Raw genomic sequence first — 20025 nt, 5'->3', positions numbered from 1 at the left:
ATCATATATATATATATATATATATATATATATATATATACATATATACATACACCAGGTGAAACTAAATTTGAATATTGTAGAAAGTTAATTTATTTCAGTAATGTAACTTAAAAGGTGAAACTAATACATGAGATAGACTCATTACATGCAAAGCGAGATATTTCAAGCCTTTATTTGTTAGAATTTGGATGATTATGGCTTACAGTTTATGAAAACCCCAAAGTCACAATCTCAGGTACCCTTTGCTCAGGGGGCATGGATGATTTAGCTGACTAGAGTGTGACACTTTGAGCCTAGAATATTGAACAATTTCATAATATTCTAATTTTAAGTAATTTTTATATTCTTATTTTAAGAAAATAAAGAAAACTCTTTGAATGAGAAGGTGTGTCCAAACTTTTGGTCTGTACTGTATATATATATATAATATAATTCAATAGTTCTAAGACTAAAAATTCCTGTTTTTGGTCTATTTTGTTAAAACATAACTTTCATTATTTATTGACGTACATGATACACAAAATGAACAAAAAGAACAAAAGAACTGTTGAGAATAATTAAAAATATATATGAGGGGAATAGTAGACAAAAGGTAGAGGTATTTGACACTCTGTCTCTATAATAGTGACAAAGTGGGAATATATATCCTTTTGGAGTGATGTTTAGCAGTTTGAAATAGTGTTGCTTTTAAACCTTGCCCCTAGCATTGAATTTAAGCTGGTGTTATCTCTCACCAGACAGCTTAAACTATCACTCAATCACTGATTAGCAGATCAACCTTAAAGCTGTTCTGCTCTGTATTTATAATCCGTGATCTGCAGACGCAGTGCGCATCAGCTTTTAAGACAAGGGTAGTGTAGATATAGTTAGCAGCTCAATTGTGAATATTTGATCATTCCAGCAGTATTAGCATGATTAGTCTTCTATGGACTAAAAAACAATACTGATAGTGATCTGTAATATGCAAGTGTGAATGAGCCGTAGATGCATAGAAATGTCTGTCAATCACAATATTATCATACTCACTTGTAAGCATGACTGTGACAGAAATGATAGAGTCCTGCATCATGTATTGGTAATTTCCAAAAATTGTTTGTTTCTGTAGAGAAAGTAAATGTTAACTGTTTTATCAGTGTTCATAAAGGGCATATGTCATCAGATTTATGAGCATGCGAGGTGTGCGTATGTCAGCTGAATGTAGTACTTGTAGTCCTATTTCTTAATGTAAGTTTAATGTGAAGAAAAACAATCTTTTACAATATGTAAATGAGCTGGTGCCACGTGGGTGGTGTCATTGCACCAGAGGCTCAACTTGCAGCCTTCTTTGCCACACCCCCGCGGCTAATTCTAGGTGGTGAAAACATCTTCGTGTCTGGCCCTGAAGTCTCAAGGGTCATATTATACTGTACAGTTACAAAATGAAAGTGTTTGCTAAGCTTTCTCAGGATACGTTATTATTAATATCCAATCAGTGAGGGAATCTCACGTCACATCAGTGGCGTACATAGAGAAGTAAGGGCCCTATAGCAAGCATCAAACACAGGACAGAAGGGTTTCTGCCTAAATCCCTTTTCAATGACCTTGGGGACATTTTTCCACTGCCTCATTTGCTAAAAGTAGTTCCTTTAGTGGGTAGAGTCCTGACCAAGTTTTCACCCCTAGTAGAAGAGGGGAACACCCCAACTGGGCCCCCTCATGCCCTGGGCCCCATAGCAGTCGCATGGTCTGCCACTATGGTAGTTATGCTTACGTCACACCATGACTGATCAGCTGTTCTCTGCAGCCTCCACCACTGGCACTAGCACTCTGAACAGAGCCAAATGAGCAGCTCAATTCAAAATCTATTTGCCGTGTCTGTTACTGCAGCTCAGCTCCCATTAAAGGGGATACCCAATAATTTATATTGATGACCCATCCTCTGGATATGTCGTCAATGTCAGAAAAGTGGGGTCCCACACCCAAGACCCCCGCTGATCAACTGTTAGAAGAGACTGGCACTCCACGAGTGCCCAGGCCTCTTCCTAGGCCATGTGACATCACTGTCCTTGTTGCAGCTCAGCCCTATTCAAGTCAATGGGTCTGAGCTGCAATACCAAAGACAGCCAATATACAATGTATAGCGCTGTGCTTGGAAAGCTGCAGGAGCCGGCTGCACTCACCAGAGCTCCAGTGAGCGAAGTTGCTCTATGAAACAGCAGATCATGGAGGTGTGGGGGCTCAGGACCCCACTGATGGGATTATGATGACCTGTCTCGAGGATAGGTCATTATTATCAATTCCTGGATGACCACTTTAACTTCAATGGGAGCTGAGCTGCAGTAACCCAGCACGGCCACTATATTTTACACTGAGCTGTGCTTCCTGTTCCAGCACCAGAGGCTGCAGCTAACAGCTGGTCGGTAAGGGTGTGGGGTATCACATCCGATCAGATATTGATAACCTATTTTGAGGATAGGTCAGCAAAGTCAGGGGTCTGGAAAATGCCTTTAATCTCTTGAAGGCCAGTCCATTTTTGGCTTTAACATCTTTATTTTTCTGTCAATGTAACTAAATGAGGACTTGTTTTTCAGGATATTTTTCAATTACATTATTTTGGGGTACGTCTAATGTATTAATTAGCTTTTGTTATTTTTTTGCAGGATGAAAATGTGATTCTAGGATTGTTTTTTTTTTTGTGTTTTTTTTTTTTGCATTAAGATATCATATTAACTTTACATGTTAGTAATAATTTGCCAATAAAACATATTTATAGCTTATTTAAAGTCTTTGTACTTTTCAATAGTAAAAACAGGTTTCTTGGAAAAATTAATTCTTTTTTTGTCTTGCTACATTTCAAGACCCATAATATTTTTTTTTTGTACATTTATGCATGTGTTATATAAAGATGTATCTTATGAGGGCTTGTTTGTATGGGATGGTTTGTAGCTTTTAGTACTATTTTAGTGTAAATAGAATTTATTGATTAGCTTTTATTAATCTTTTTTGAGGTGAAATGCAAAACAAAATCCTGTGCACTGTTCAATATAAATAATAAAATATTTGTATTCCATGTAGCAAAAAATAGGAAACTATTGTAAAAATTTATTTCTAATAAAAAGTTTCTTTTGGTTATTGCTGACAGATAACGATGTCATGCCTTTGTCCTTTGCTAGGTCTTCCACATCCCAGGGGTGTCGATGGACTGACAGTGAGATTCCCTCCCTCTGTCAAACATCTTAGATGCTAAGCTGCTCATGTAGACTGCAGTATCATAGGCATTAGACTGCCAGGATGAGAGTTTTCTTTCATATCGGCAGTAATGCAGAGCCCAGACTGTGTTACAGTCATGGTTCTGCTCAGGCGCCTAACGATCAGGGTCGCAGAGGGTGCAACCGCGACCGGTCCCGGCAGAGGGAGGGTGCTCGCTGCGCTCATATGTAACAGGGCCCCGTCAGAGTGCTCAACTCACGTGCATCATATGCGCTCCAGGCCTACAGCATTACTGGGAGTAGTGGGGGACTGGGGGACACTACTGGGGGCAGTAGGGGACATTACTAAGGGTAGTGAGGGGCACTACTTGCTGGATCTGTAGGAGATATTACTAGGGGCAGTGAGGGACATTACCGGAGGAAGTGGGGGACATTATCAGGGACACTATTGGGGGCAGTAGGAGAACATTGCTGGGGCAGTGGGGGGGAACTACCTGCTGGGTCAATGGGGAATATACTATAACCAGGGGCAGTGGGGAACATTACTCGGGGCAGTGGGGAACATTACCGGGGCATAACTGAGGGATCAGGGACCAGGGGTGTAATGATTGTGGTCACAGAGGGGGGAGGGGCGATCCAAAGTTTTCCCTGGGGTCCATAGCACTCTAGTTATGCCAGTGGTTCTGCTGCTAATTGTGTGAGCACACTAACATAATAGTATAGCACAGGTCTTCTCAGACACCATACCTGCACCTTACTATTACATCATGGGTCTTTATGGGGTTATTAAAATACTTTAGGTGCTAAAATATTGCAGGCAGAAGAATTTAAAATGCACTGCATGTGAATCATTTTAGTACTGTTTTTGGTTGAATAACCCAAATTAGAAATGTGTTTGCAGATTTCTTAAGTTAGAATTCTACAGAGTCAGTGATTTACAGTAAAAATGATGTTATTGCAACTTGCAGGAGACTTCAAAATTAAAATAATCCTTGCAATTTTCTTATTCATAGGGAAACATCACAGTCACCTACAAATCATGGTACTGATGGAAATTTACAAAAAAAATCACAGGTGTATCCATGACTTTGTACAGCCCTAAATTTAATCTTTATTGCTTTTAGTGAACATTTTCTTTAAAAGCCGGTTCAGATAAAAAGCACATGTGCACATATTAAAGGGCCTTTTTTCAGAGGATTGGCCATCGCTACCTGAGCAGTGGGGTCTGACAGTTGTTCTCTGTAGCTCCATCAGAAGTTGGAGCTGGAGCTAGAATGCTCGTCACTACAGCATTGCCTCCATTGTCCAGCTTAGGATGGGGCTAAATGGCTACATGTGTCACGTGTAAGCAGGTCACAGAAAAGTTGTGTGACAAAAGAATATGTGAGACTTGTCTGCAACTTGCTTTCGCACAACAATTTTAGGGCTGTGATTTGGCAGTAAAAACACAGCAAGTTACAGAAAAGTTGCAGGCGAGTAGCATGCAAGACTTACATTAAAGTCAATGCAGTAAAAGTCATATGTGGTACAAAATCCATCAGGTTTGTATTTTTGCGACTGTCGTGTAACACTTGCGGCATGCCAGGTGTTGCTCTACAACACCACTTAAAAACGTCACAGTAGATCCAATGTTGCGTGCTGTGTAGCCCCAGTGAGATCCTTATATCATGTTATTATACATTTAATATACACCACTGTGCCTTCGTGTATCTGATTTTGTACAATTTCTATAATGCTGCTAAATATGCACTATGCTAAAATATAGTTACTTATATTGATAGACTAGTTTTTTCTTACCCAAAATAGAAGTATCAGGATACTAAACGCACTCATGGTATACATCATGAGGAATTTGAACAAACAAATGGCAGTAACAAATGCATTTCTTCCTTCTCTGTGTGCCAGAAGAAAAAAAAAAAGTTAGAGTCCATTTTTATTAATATTATAAGAACTTAATAAAAGTTCTACTTCTTTGCTTAGTAACATATGAAAATAGAGAGTTCTTTTCTAGAGGTGGCCTCTCTTAAATGGGGATAGGAAATAATAACAGTTGTCTTGCATCAGATGTCCAAGGTCACAGTTCTCGCTGCCCCCCTCCCACCTATTGCTATGATCAGACCAAGTTAAGGACATAAGTGCCTATACAAAAAGACATTGCATGGGCTAACAGGTCTAACTACTGGGGGGCATATTGCTAGCCTCCAAGCTGGCCCAGTCCATGATGGTGCCAAAGAGGGGCGCTATCTATCTTGAACTAAAGCATAAAACAATCTCCAGCTGTGGCACTTTAGTGCATCAGAGTCCTTGAAATCAACAGAGGGGTAGAATACTTGAGTCTGCAGCTCTTCTCCAGAGTGCCAGAAACAGATCCCAAGCACACATCCGCTTAGGTGTATTTGAGTACTGGAAGTGGGAAATAATCCTAAAAAGTCCCCTTCTTGTAGTTCTGAAAGGAGAGTCCTGAAAACACAAGTGAGGGCCACAGGGAGCTCAGATACCCTTTGTGCTTCTCTTTTTTAAGCGTTGCACCCCTTCCTATTGGCAAGATGGATCAAAAAACCCAAGAAAAAAAAGGAGAAAGACCAAACCAGTTGCAACTTGGATGAAAGGAGTCCCATAAAGGGCCTAGAATGTGGAGCTGAGCAAAATCAAAAGTGGGGCCCCAAATCTTGTAATAATGTACCAACAGCACAGTCACATTCCGTTGATTCCGGCCCTCCCTCACAGATTTTAATCCCATAAAGTCCCCCACACAGATCTGCACACTCATGGCCCCAGAATACACCAAATGTCCCCCTTTCCTCACAAATGTACACCCCATAATGCCCCACACACAGATCTGCACCCCTTATGGCCCCAAGAATATGCCAGATTTACACCCCATAAAGCCTTCCTCCACAGATCTGCACCATCAAGACCCTCAGAATACGACACATGTCCCCTCATGACACAGGAATGAGTTCCCCTACCTCAGAAAAAGCTACAGCAATGGAATGGGTCTTGCAGGCATACAGAACCCTCTCTCTCCCAAAGTACCTCCACAAGCTCAAGAAGTACATGTGGAAAGAAAGCTCTGTCCTATACACATTTGGTCATGTGACCATTAAGGAGAATGTGACCAGTGACTTCACAAACCATTCTAGCTTCTACCCTAACGCAGCAGTGTGGTAAGAAGAAGGAGGAGGCAGCACCAGGTTCACACTCCTCACAGAACATCCTGACTCTAGCATCCTGACATTTTGAGAACTGGGCTTGCTGCAGTGAGCGAGCCTATAGAGGTCCTGAAAGGAAGTGCTGTTAGGGTTGCCACCTTTCTCAATAAAATTTACTGGTCAAGTTTACACAGGTTAAAAAGGTTGGCGTGGTTTTGGGTGTGGCTTAAAATCTAACTTTTCACTGTTTGGGACGCCCTGTTTATTTAAGGCTTATTTAAAGGAAAGAGCTGAGCTATAGAGCTCAATGCTAACATTCTGCAGAGATATTATGGCTAAAAGCCTCATTAGTAGTTCATGTGTGTTATGTATTCATATATATCAGAAGTATTATTTTTTTGTAATTGCAAAAAAAATGTATGGAACAAAATAAATTTGGAACAAAAAAAATGCAATTGCTAAAACTAATATAAATCCTAAAAACAAGTCCACTGCTTGCAGCTCTGAAAGGAGAGTCCTGGAAACAAGTGAGGGCCACAAACAGCTCAGATAATTGCGAATCTATTCTTTGGGTGCTTCTTTTCAAAGCGTTGGCAAGATGGATCCAAAAACACAAGAAAGAAAGGGGAAAGAGCATAACAAGTGCAACTTGGATGAAAGGGAATACCATATAGGCCTATAATGCGGCCCTGGTCAAAATCAAAAGTGGGGATCCAAATCTTGTAATAATGTACAAACAACACAACAAATTTATAGCACAAAACAAATTTAGAATTACTAAAAAAATGCAATTGCTAATACTAATATAAAATTATACTTCTGATATATATAACAACATGGGAAACTATTACTGAGGTTTTTAGCCATACTATATCTGCAGCAGTTGAACATTGAGCTCTGTAGCACAGTGGATAAGGCTCTTGCTTTTAATGTAGATGGTTTGTTCAAATCCCAGCAGAAACACTTCAAAAATAGTAGCAATGTGACAATGACAATGTTTGGGGATACCCCCTGCATCTCCATAGTACTGACTCCATACATGGACATACTGTAGGGCAGGGACTCCCGAGCCATATATGGAGTCAGAGCATGGACTCCTAAGCAGCTGGGATGCCGACACCCACTGTGCTCTGTTCCTTCCACCTCACCTCAGCCAGTAACGGCAATCTCGGCACAATACAGGTACCAGCAATCTCGGCACAATATCAACCACACCTGCACAGCTTAGAGGGAACACTGCCGCGTCTCGACTCCATCACTTCCTCAAGTTTAATCAGTTGGCTGTGATTCTGCAGTTTAAAGTGCAGCCTTGTCTTTGCCAGCAAATCAGAGTCCTGAACTTTACCCTAACAAAGAGGAGGAAGAGGCAGGACGGTTCAGGTCCTCCAGGCTTTGTCTAGCAGAGCATAGAAATGCCTTGATCCAGTGTGTGGCCATATGGATTGGATTCTGATGTAATCCGGGGCATGGGCCTGGCCTGGGTGTCGAATCTGTGCAGCCGTGGCCTACTAATATATGGAGTGTCACATGGGCAAGGTAGTAGTGCTGCTCATCAATAGCCTCTTCATCTTTGGACTTGACTAGAACCAGAACAAGCATACAAAGCTCTTTGATACCTTCCCATCCCTTATAAGCTTCTTTTTCCTTCTCACTCTATGTAGGCAAATAAAAGATATTCAAACTATCTCCTAGCAAACTAAAGCCACTTGATATGCCTCCCCCAATAGATGAAAACCTTGCCCCTATTCCAAATAGTTAACAAAATGACCATATTGGAATTATTGGCATGTGTTCCAGTAATATATTTTATGTATTACATGACATTGAATATATTGATTGAAATTAATAGAGACTTTTTTTTTAACATTCCCCATTTCCCATTAAATGTCTAAAAGGCATCTACGTTCTTTTCCTCACCTTACCCATCTCTTGAAAATGTCTAGAAGAAATAAGGTTTGTACACAACCATAGAAAAGGATTCTTTACGGTAAGAGCAGTGAGACTATGGAACTCTCTGCCTGAGGAGGTGGTGATGGTGAATTCAGTTAAAGAGGTGAATTCAAAAGGGGCCTGGATGTATATCTGATGGATAATAATACTACAGGTTATAGCTATTAGATTTCTGGAGAAGGGTCATTGATCCAGGGAGTAATTCTGATTGTCTGATTGGAGTTGGGAAGGAATTTTGCCTTCCTCTGGATCAACTTGCAGGATAACAGGCTGAACTGGAAGGATAAGTGTCTTTTTTCAACCTTACAAACTACTATTATTATACCCACTTATATAACACTGATATATTACTCAGCGCTTTACAGAGATTAGCATCACTTTGTCCCTAATGAGGCTCAGAATCTGCATTCCCTATCAGTATGTCTTTGGAGTGTGGGAAACTGAAGCACTACAGTACTCCATCAGTAATTGATAATTTCTTCTTTTTGGATATCCTATTCCTTACTACCTTATAGAGTCTATTAAAAGGGAGTTTAAAAAAATACTTCTTTATGTATTGTTTTCAGTATAACATGTTTAACTGTAAATCACCATCAGCTACATTTAAATTTTTGCTTCAAAGAATGTCATCTTTTAACCTACCCCACCGTATTAATGTATATCTTCTCTTTCCTTTTTAAGTTAGAAGTCAAATGAGGATTCTGGGAGTTGTCAGCTGGAGCACCTGAGGATTCTGACCCCTGGTGTGAAGTAACAGTAACTTACTTTAGTAGTTTGGGCACACATTCGATGTTTGGGATGTTGGATGTAAAGGGTGAAGCCATTGATGCTTCCAAATTTGATAATGATATTCCTGCATGAGCAGCTTTGAGGGCCTAAAAAAGAGGAGAAATAAAATTTGTGTAAAGACAGTTGTACAGAGAGAAAATGAAGAATTGCTATTCTGTACACATTAACATTATATTTTTACTACAACTTTGACTGTGGCAGAAAGAATTTCAGTAGAAATGTCAGATAATGAACATCTGTGTTTAAAGTGTAAATGTTGTTTCAGCGTTTGTTTGTTTTTTAAGCTGCTATGTGAGTGTGTGGGAAAACAATATTTCCGACTATTATATCACCTGTTTCTGGCATTTTTTAGTAGTTTTTCCTTCTGCAATCTGTCTGTAATATAGATGAGCGTATCGATTCTAAATGATTCATATTCATTCCGAATTTCACAAAAATGTGTCTGCTAAACAAATCTGAAGCTTTTGTGGTTTGTTTCAGATGAAATGTGTAGAAACGGAGCCTAGAGCTATTTTACTGTGGACATTTGAAAGGCAATACTTTTGCAAATGGGCAGGATTGATGAATATATGAATTTCATACACATGACCATGTTTAGGATCCATATATTAAAGGGAACCTGTCACCTGGATTTTGGGTATAGAGCTGAGGACATGGGTTGCTAGATGGCCGCTAGCACATCCGCAATACCCAGTCCCCATAGCTCTGTGTGCTTTTATTGTGTAAAAAAAATTATTTGATACATATTCAAATTAACCTGAGATGAGTCAGAGCTTGAAAATATGACTCTTCTCTGGTCACACAAGTAAGATATGACTCTTTTATGTTAATTTGCATAAAAGGCAGAAAGTACAAAAATGCATAATACTTATTGAATTCGTCTGCAAATGAAATGAAAAGTGTAATTTATATGTATAGGGCAACACAATGAACATTTAGAAACGCTCAGTGAGGGTAGCATAGTAGAGGTGACCGGTTCCCTTTAAAGTTATTGATCCATACTATTCTCCGCGGGCCTCTGCTGTTACACAGAAGCACCCAGATGTTTTATCTCATCAAAACATAAAATGAACACATCATGGCTAACATTCTGCAGAGATATTATGGCTAAAAGCCTCATTAGTAGTTCATGTGTGTTATGTATTCATATGTATCAGAAGTATCAATTAAATATTTTTTTGTAATTGCAAAAAAAATGTATGGAACAAAATAAATTTGGAACAAAAAAAATGCAATTGCTAAAACTAATATAAATCCTAAAAACAAGTCCACTGCTTGCAGCTCTGAAAGGAGAGTCCTGGAAACAAGTGAGGGCCACAAACAGCTCAGATAATTGCGAATCTATTCTTTGGGTGCTTCTTTTCAAAGCGTTGGCAAGATGGATCCAAAAACACAAGAAAGAAAGGGGAAAGAGCATAACAAGTGCAACTTGGATGAAAGGGAATACCATATAGGCCTATAATGCGGCCCTGGTCAAAATCAAAAGTGGGGATCCAAATCTTGTAATAATGTACAAACAACACAACAAATTTATAGCACAAAACAAATTTAGAATTACTAAAAAAATGCAATTGCTAATACTAATATAAAATTATACTTCTGATATATATAAATACATGGGAAACTATTACTGAGGTTTTTAGCCATACTATATCTGCAGCAGTTGAACATTGAGCTCTGTAGCACAGTGGATAAGGCTCTTGCTTTTAATGTAGATGGTTTGTTCAAATCCCAGCAGAAACACTTCAAAAATAGTAGCAATGTGACAATGACAATGTTTGGGGATACCCCCTGCATCTCCATAGTACTGACTCCATACATGGACATACTGTAGGGCAGGGACTCCCGAGCCATATATGGAGTCAGAGCATGGACTCCTAAGCAGCTGGGATGCTGACACCCACTGTGCTCTGTTCCTTCCACCTCACCTCAGCCGGTAACGGCAATCTCGGCACAATACAGGTACCAGCAATCTCGGCACAATATCAACCACACCTGCACAGCTTAGAGGGAACACTGTCCGCGTCCCGGCTCCATCACTTTCTCAAGTTTAATCAGTTGGCTGTAATTCTGCAGTTTAAAGTGCAGCCTTGTCTTTGCCAGCAAATCAGAGTCCTGAACTTTACCCTAACAAAGAGGAGGAAGAGGCAGGACGGTTCAGGTCCTCCAGGCTTTGTCTAGCAGAGCATAGAAATGCCTTGATCCAGTGTGTGGTCAAATACAACTTTGACTGTGGCAGAAAGAATTTCAGTAGAAATGTCAGATAATGAACATCTGTGTTTAAAGTGTAAATGTTGTTTCAGCGTTTGTTTGTTTTTTAAGCTGCTATGTGAGTGTGTGGGATAACAATATTTCCGACTATTATATCACCTGTTTCTGGCATTTTTTAGTAGTTTTTCCTTCTGCAATCTGTCTGTAATATAGATGAGCGTATCGATTCTAAATGATTCATATTCATTCCGAATTTCACAAAAATGTGTCTGCTAAACAAATCTGAAGCTTTTGTGGTTTGTTTCAGATGAAATGTGTAGAAACGGAGCCTAGAGCTATTTTACTGTGGACATTTGAAAGGCAATACTTTTGCAAATGGGCAGGATTGATGAATATATGAATTTCATACACATGACCATGTTTAGGATCCATATATTAAAGGGAACCTGTCACCTGGATTTTGGGTATAGAGCTGAGGACATGGGTTGCTAGATGGCCGCTAGCACATCCGCAATACCCAGTCCCCATAGCTCTGTGTGCTTTTATTGTGTAAAAAAAATTATTTGATACATATTCAAATTAACCTGAGATGAGTCAGAGCTTGAAAATATGACTCTTCTCTGGTCACACAAGTAAGATATGACTCTTTTATGTTAATTTGCATAAAAGGCAGAAAGTACAAAAATGCATAATACTTATTGAATTCGTCTGCAAATGAAATGAAAAGTGTAATTTATATGTATAGGGCAACACAATGAACATTTAGAAACGCTCAGTGAGGGTAGCATAGTAGAGGTGACCGGTTCCCTTTAAAGTTATTGATCCATACTATTCTCCGCGGGCCTCTGCTGTTACACAGAAGCACCCAGATGTTTTATCTCATCAAAACATAAAATGAACACATCATGGCTAACATTCTGCAGAGATATTATGGCTAAAAGCCTCATTAGTAGTTCATGTGTGTTATGTATTCATATGTATCAGAAGTATCAATTAAATATTTTTTTGTAATTGCAAAAAAAATGTATGGAACAAAATAAATTTGGAACAAAAAAAATGCAATTGCTAAAACTAATATAAATCCTAAAAACAAGTCCACTGCTTGCAGCTCTGAAAGGAGAGTCCTGGAAACAAGTGAGGGCCACAAACAGCTCAGATAATTGCGAATCTATTCTTTGGGTGCTTCTTTTCAAAGCGTTGGCAAGATGGATCCAAAAACACAAGAAAGAAAGGGGAAAGAGCATAACAAGTGCAACTTGGATGAAAGGGAATACCATATAGGCCTATAATGCGGCCCTGGTCAAAATCAAAAGTGGGGATCCAAATCTTGTAATAATGTACAAACAACACAACAAATTTATAGCACAAAACAAATTTAGAATTACTAAAAAAATGCAATTGCTAATACTAATATAAAATTATACTTCTGATATATATAAATACATGGGAAACTATTACTGAGGTTTTTAGCCATACTATATCTGCAGCAGTTGAACATTGAGCTCTGTAGCACAGTGGATAAGGCTCTTGCTTTTAATGTAGATGGTTTGTTCAAATCCCAGCAGAAACACTTCAAAAATAGTAGCAATGTGACAATGACAATGTTTGGGGATACCCCCTGCATCTCCATAGTACTGACTCCATACATGGACATACTGTAGGGCAGGGACTCCCGAGCCATATATGGAGTCAGAGCATGGACTCCTAAGCAGCTGGGATGCTGACACCCACTGTGCTCTGTTCCTTCCACCTCACCTCAGCCGGTAACGGCAATCTCGGCACAATACAGGTACCAGCAATCTCGGCACAATATCAACCACACCTGCACAGCTTAGAGGGAACACTGTCCGCGTCCCGGCTCCATCACTTTCTCAAGTTTAATCAGTTGGCTGTAATTCTGCAGTTTAAAGTGCAGCCTTGTCTTTGCCAGCAAATCAGAGTCCTGAACTTTACCCTAACAAAGAGGAGGAAGAGGCAGGACGGTTCAGGTCCTCCAGGCTTTGTCTAGCAGAGCATAGAAATGCCTTGATCCAGTGTGTGGTCAAATACAACTTTGACTGTGGCAGAAAGAATTTCAGTAGAAATGTCAGATAATGAACATCTGTGTTTAAAGTGTAAATGTTGTTTCAGCGTTTGTTTGTTTTTTAAGCTGCTATGTGAGTGTGTGGGATAACAATATTTCCGACTATTATATCACCTGTTTCTGGCATTTTTTAGTAGTTTTTCCTTCTGCAATCTGTCTGTAATATAGATGAGCGTATCGATTCTAAATGATTCATATTCATTCCGAATTTCACAAAAATGTGTCTGCTAAACAAATCTGAAGCTTTTGTGGTTTGTTTCAGATGAAATGTGTAGAAACGGAGCCTAGAGCTATTTTACTGTGGACATTTGAAAGGCAATACTTTTGCAAATGGGCAGGATTGATGAATATATGAATTTCATACACATGACCATGTTTAGGATCCATATATTAAAGGGAACCTGTCACCTGGATTTTGGGTATAGAGCTGAGGACATGGGTTGCTAGATGGCCGCTAGCACATCCGCAATACCCAGTCCCCATAGCTCTGTGTGCTTTTATTGTGTAAAAAAAAATATTTGATACATATTCAAATTAACCTGAGATGAGTCAGAGCTTGAAAATATGACTCTTCTCTGGTCACACAAGTAAGATATAACTCTTTTATGTTAATTTGCATAAAAGGCAGAAAGTACAAAAATGCATAATACTTATTGAATTCGTCTGCAAATGAAATGAAAAGTGTAATTTATATGTATAGGGCAACACAATGAACATTTAGAAACGCTCAGTGAGGGTAGCATAGTAGAGGTGACCGGTTCCCTTTAAAGTTATTGATCCATACTATTCTCCGCAGGCCTCTGCTGTTACACAGAAGCACCCAGATGTTTTATCTCATCAAAACATAAAATGAACACATCATGGCACAGTCCAACATAATTATAAAGGTATACCTCCCTAGGAGAAAAAGGGGACAATATAATGACTCCCATAAGAACTACATACTAAAATACCTTACCCCACAATCATTTGCTCCATCTCCACACATACCAACGTAATAGCTAAAAAATATAAAAAATAAAAATAGTTAAAACATACAAAATAGTGCTCTTTTCTTACTCAACCCAAATTACTTACCAAATTAGGTGCATTAAAAATGCAAGATTTGGAAATTAGGTAGAAAACATTATAAATAGAAGTATAGTATTCCTAGTAAAGCTAATATTGAACCAGATAATTGTCAATGTTACAATAAGTTGGTACGGAAACACTTGGTTAACCAACTGGTTCAACTTTGGGCTGCACGTAAGGTTGTTATTCTGGCAGTCTCTTGGTATTCACACTGTAACCCCTATACAGAGATCTGGCCTTCACTGCAGAGGAGGCACCAGTAGGGTTGCACCGGGTATCGAATTATTGATACCCAATCAATACTTTTGTACCCGGATAGATTCGATACCGAGATTTGCCTTTTACCAATACTAGGCTGCGCTACTGCGCAGCCTAGTATCAGAGAACATGGCGCGCGCAAACAGCGTGCTCCATGTTCTCCTCAGCAGCACAGTGGAGAAGGAGTCCCTCCCTCCCCATTGTGCTGCTGCTGCCACTGCCAACAATGAGAAGCGAGAGAGGCGGAGGAGGGGAGAAGCTGTGGCCACTGAGCCACCAATTAAGATAACTAATGTTTAATACACCGCCGCACCTAAGGGGTTAACTGCCGCGGATCGCAGCACCTTGTCATAGAAGTCGGGTGGCAGGTATGTTATTCTGCCGCCAGCACCCGCCACCTGTATTTATATTAAAAGGTTAGTTATCTTCATTGGTGGTGCAGTGCGCCCTCCCAATATCCCCCAGTATTAAAGTTATTGGTGGCCGCAGTGAGTCCCCCCAACATCCCAGTATTAAAGTCATTGGTGGCAGTGGCCACAGGGTCTTTCTCCTCCCCTCCTCATTGGTGGCAGTGGCAGTTCCGATCGGAGCCCCAGCAGTGAAATTGCGGGGCTCCGATTGGTTACCATGGAAGGCACGGTGCTACTGAAGCCCTGGCTGCCATTGTAGGCTCCCTGTGGCTGTGTGCACAATGCACAGGGCAGAAGGGAGAGTGTGAAGTCCTATTTACCCTAATAGAGCTCTATTAGGGTGAATAGGACAAGGGATTAAAAGATCCCAGGTTCTAGCCCGTAAGGGGACTAATAGTTATTAAATAAAAAGTAAAAAAAAAAAAAAGCAAAAAAAAAAAAAACACCTAAATATTAAGTTTAAATTACCCTCTTTCCCAATTTTACATATAAAATATCTAAAAAATAAATACTGTAAATAAACATAAATATTGCCACATCTGAAAAGTCCAAACTATTAAAATATAAAAAAAATCTCCTATGCGGTGAACGTCGTAACAGGAAAAAATTAAAATAAAAACGTGCGATTCGCCATTTTTTAGTCACCTTGTCCCTCAAAAAAATAGGATAGGACTGTTCGATTATGGGCCGGACGTTCCATAAAATGTGGAATGCACATGGCTTTTTTGGTGTTTTAGTTTTTTTGCGCGGTATCGAATAGTATTGAGTATCACAATACTTTTTTATGGTATCGAAATCGAATCTAAATTTTGGTATCGTGACAACCCTAGCCACCAGGTAGTTATCCTCCTGGAGTAGTCCCTGTGTGGTTGACAGCTAACCCAAATCCGTGAAAGTCAGAGCAGGCAGGTCAGGACAGGGTCAGTATGATGATCAGGCATGGGTCGGGTCAGGCAGCAGAGAGTCAGAATCCTGGAATCAAGTAGAAACCAGTACACAAGCATAAAAGCAGATTATAGCAACTCTGAAGTACCTGGCAAGCTAGTAAACCTATTGCTCAAGCAGAGAGTGAGACAGACAGCACATGTAGCAGAGCTGATTAACACATTAGAAGCAGCTGCACATAGAATCAAAGGAGGATTGACCCTTGCAATACTGCAGAATGAATTTAGGTTCAATGAAGATTATCTCCAGTAGACACACACGATGCAGGCACCTGGACCTGCTACCACAGCACAGTAACAGCACATCCTGCTACACAGGATGAGTGGAGCAGTGCCCATACCTGCCGCCATCCTGCCCCACCGGACTGGGAACCATTATAACAATTAAAACGTGTTTGGAATATTCAGGATAAGATGAAAAAGGAGACCAAATCAATATAACATATTGTGGAATGAATGTAAACATCATATTTTAGTTACTTTTAGGTTAGAGGAAGAAGAAAAAATAATAATATTACTCACTCAATTTTTTGCAAATCTTCTATGATGCCAGTTTTTTGTTTTGGCGTCATTCGGCCAAAAATTGTTCCATTAAGAAGTATCTGCAACACAAACTCTAATTATATATATACACAATTTTCATATTTTCATTTCAGGTCTTCCTGCCACAAAATATTAGTTGAAACTGAGCTCTTAACAAGCTCTTCCTCTAATACCACCAAGTCAATGTTTAACCCCTTAAATAGGCCTTGAGTTATTTAAATAAACCAGCACCTCATCTACCGACAGCTGTTTTGAGGTGATTGCCCCTCATCAGTGCAGAGCAGAGAGTACTGGCTTAACTGGATGAGAGGCCTAGTTCCCCCCAAATAATATTTGGGAGAAACACCATATCCTTCCGGCCTACTGTGTCTGTCCACAACATCTAATGCCCTGCCAGCCTGCACCAACCTGTAAGCATTTAGTATTAGTACCCACAAAAGAACACCTTCACCCTTTTAACCACCTTAGCCCCCCTAGCTTAAACACCCTTTATGACCAGATCACTTTTTACAATTCTGCACTACACTACTTTCACTGTTTATTGCTCGGTCATGCAACTTACCACCCAAATGAATTTTACCTCCTTTTCTTCTCACTAATAGAGCTTTCATTTGGTGGTATTTCATTGCTGCTGACATTTTTACTTTTTTTGTTATTAATCGAAATTTACCTGAATTTTTGCAAAAAAATGACATTTTTCACTTTCAGTTGTAATTTCTTTTTAAAAAAACGACATTTATATACACTGCTCAAAAAAATAAAGGGAACACTTAAACAACACATTGTAACTCCAAGTCAATCACACTTCTGTGAAATCAAACTGTCCACTTAGGAATAGAGTTGAGCGAACACCTGGATGTTCGGGTTCGAGAAGTTCGGCCGAACTTCTCGGAAATGTTCGGGTTCGGGATCCGAACCCGACCCGAACTTCGTCCCGAACCCGAACCCCATTGAAGTCAATGGGGACCCGAACTTTTGGGCACTAAAAAGGCTGTAAAACAGCCCAGGAAAGAGCTAGAGGGCTGCAAAAGGCAGCAACATGTAGGTAAATCCCCTGCAAACAAATGTGGATAGGGAAATGAATTAAAATAAAAAATAAAAATTAACCAATATCAATTGGACAGAGGTCCCATAGCAGAGAATCTGGCTTCACGTCAGCAGAGAATCAGTCTCTTCATGCCATAACAAAGAATCTGGCTTCATGTCAGCAGAGAATCAGTCTCTTCATGCCATAGCAGAGAATCTGGCTTCATGTCAGCACAGAATCAGTCTTCATGTCATAGCAGAGAATCAGGCTTCACGTCACCCACCACTGAAACAGGCCACTGTCACACATTTAGGCCCTGGCACCCAGACAGAGGAGAGAGGTCCCGTAACAGAGAATCTGGCTTCATGTCAGCACAGAATCAGTCTTCATGTCATAGCAGAGAATCAGGCTTCACGTCACCCACCACTGGAAGAGGCCACTGTCACACATTTAGGCCCTGGCACCCAGACAGAGGAGAGAGGTCCCGTAACAGAGAATCTGGCTTCATGTCAGCACAGAATCAGTCTTCATGTCATAGCAGAGAATCAGGCTTCACGTCACCCACCACTGGAACAGGCCACTGTCACATATTTAGGCCCAGGCACCCAGGCAGAGGAGAGAGGTCCCGTAACAGAGAATCTGGCTTCATGTCAGCGCAGAATCAGTCTTCATGTCATAGCAGAGAATCAGGCTTCACGTCACCCACCACTGGAACAGGCCACTGTCACACATTTAGGCCCCGGCACCCAGACAGAGGAGAGAGGTCCCGTAACAGAGAATCTGGCCTTATGTCAGCACAGAATCAGTCTTCATGTCATAGCAGAGAATCAGGCTTCACGTCACCCACCACTGGAACAGGCCACTGTCACACATTTGGGCCCCGGCACCCAGACAGAGGAGAGAGGTCCCGTAACAGAGAATCTGGCCTTATGTCAGCACAGAATCAGTCTTCATGTCATAGCAGAGAATCAGGCTTCACGTCACCCACCACTGGAAGAGGCCACTGTCACATATTTAGGCCCAGGCACCCAGGCAGAGGAGAGAGGTCGCGTAACAGAGAATCTGGCTTCATGTCAGCACAGAATCAGTCTTCATGTCATAGCAGAGAATCAGGCTTCACGTCACCCACCACTGGAACAGTCCACTGTCACACATTTAGGCCCCGGCACCCAGACAGAGGAGAGGTTCATTCAACTTTGGGTTGCCCCGCAATATAATGGTAAAATGAAAATAAAAATAGGATTGAATGAGGAAGTGGCCTGGAGTAGAATAATATATTGTTATGGGGAGGTAGTTAATATCTAATCTGCACAAGGGATGGACAGGTCCTGTGGGATCCATGCCTGGTTCATTTTTATGAACGTCAGTTTGTCCACATTGGCTGTAGACAGGCGGCTGCGTTTGTCTGTAATGACGCCCCCTGCCGTGCTGAATACATGTTCAGACAAAACGCTGGCCGCCGGGCAGGCCAGCACCTCCAAGGCATAAAAGGCTAGCTCTGGCCACGTGGACAATTTGGAGACCCAGAAGTTGAATGGGGCCGAACCATCAGTCAGTACGTGGAGGGGTGTGCACAGGTACTGTTCCACCATGTTAGTGAAATGTTGCCTCCTGCTAACACGTTCCGTATCAGGTGGTGGAGCAGTTAGCTGTGGCGTGGTGACAAAACTTTTCCACATCTCTGCCATGCTAACCCTGCCCTCAGAGGAGCTGGCCGTGACACAGCTGCGTTGGCGACCTCTTGCTCCTCCTCTGCCTTCGCCTTGGGATTCTACTGGTTCCCCTGTGACATTTGGGAATGCTCTCAGTAGCGCGTCTACCAACATGCGCTTGTACTCGCGCATCTTCCTATCACGCTCCAGTGTAGGAAGTAAGGTGGGCACATTGTCTTTGTACCGGGGATCCATCAGGGTGGCAACCCAGTAGTCCGCACACGTTAAAATGTGGGCAACTCTGCTGTCGTTGCGCAGGCACTGCAGCATGTAGTCGCTCATGTGTGCCAGGCTGCCCAGAGGTAAGGACAAGCTGTCCTCTGTGGGAGGCGTATCGTCATCGTCCTGTGTTTCCCCCCAGCCACGCACCAGTGATGGGCCCGAGTTGCTTTGGGTGCCACCCCGCTGTGAACATGCTTCATCCTCATCCTCCTCCACCTCCTCCTCATCCTCGTCCTCCTCGTCCTCCAGTAGTGGGCCCTGTCTGGCCACATTTGTACCTGGCCTCTGCTGTTGCAAAAAACCTCCCTCTGAGTCACTTCGAAGAGACTGGCCTGAAAGTGCTAAAAATGACCCCTCTTCCTCCTCTTCCTCCTGGGCCAGCTCCTCTTCCATCATCGCCCTAAGTGTTTTCTCAAGGAGACATAGAAATGGTATTGTAACGCTGATAACGGCGTCATCGCC

General features: G+C 41.2%; 1 protein-coding gene across 2 annotated transcripts in view; it reads right to left on the bottom strand.

Annotated features, from left to right (window-relative positions):
• LOC120997968 (probable cation-transporting ATPase 13A5) overlaps positions 1 to 20025 on the bottom strand; it is a 275887-nt gene that overhangs the window by 69726 nt on the left and 186136 nt on the right. For both annotated transcript variants that reach the window (XM_040428353.1, XM_040428354.1), the window contains exons 21-25: positions 16582 to 16661; positions 14335 to 14377; positions 9059 to 9168; positions 4989 to 5085; positions 1030 to 1102 (exon numbers count right to left, since the gene is read on the bottom strand). In XM_040428353.1, the coding sequence (XP_040284287.1) occupies positions 1030 to 1102; positions 4989 to 5085; positions 9059 to 9168; positions 14335 to 14377; positions 16582 to 16661 (403 nt within the window). The remainder of the gene's footprint in view (positions 1 to 1029; positions 1103 to 4988; positions 5086 to 9058; positions 9169 to 14334; positions 14378 to 16581; positions 16662 to 20025) is intronic.

The sequence above is a fragment of the Bufo bufo genome, chromosome 4 (assembly GCF_905171765.1).
Source record: "Bufo bufo chromosome 4, aBufBuf1.1, whole genome shotgun sequence".
NCBI classification, from domain to species: Eukaryota; Metazoa; Chordata; class Amphibia; order Anura; family Bufonidae; genus Bufo; species Bufo bufo.
This window is presented reverse-complemented; position numbering and strand designations above follow the sequence as displayed.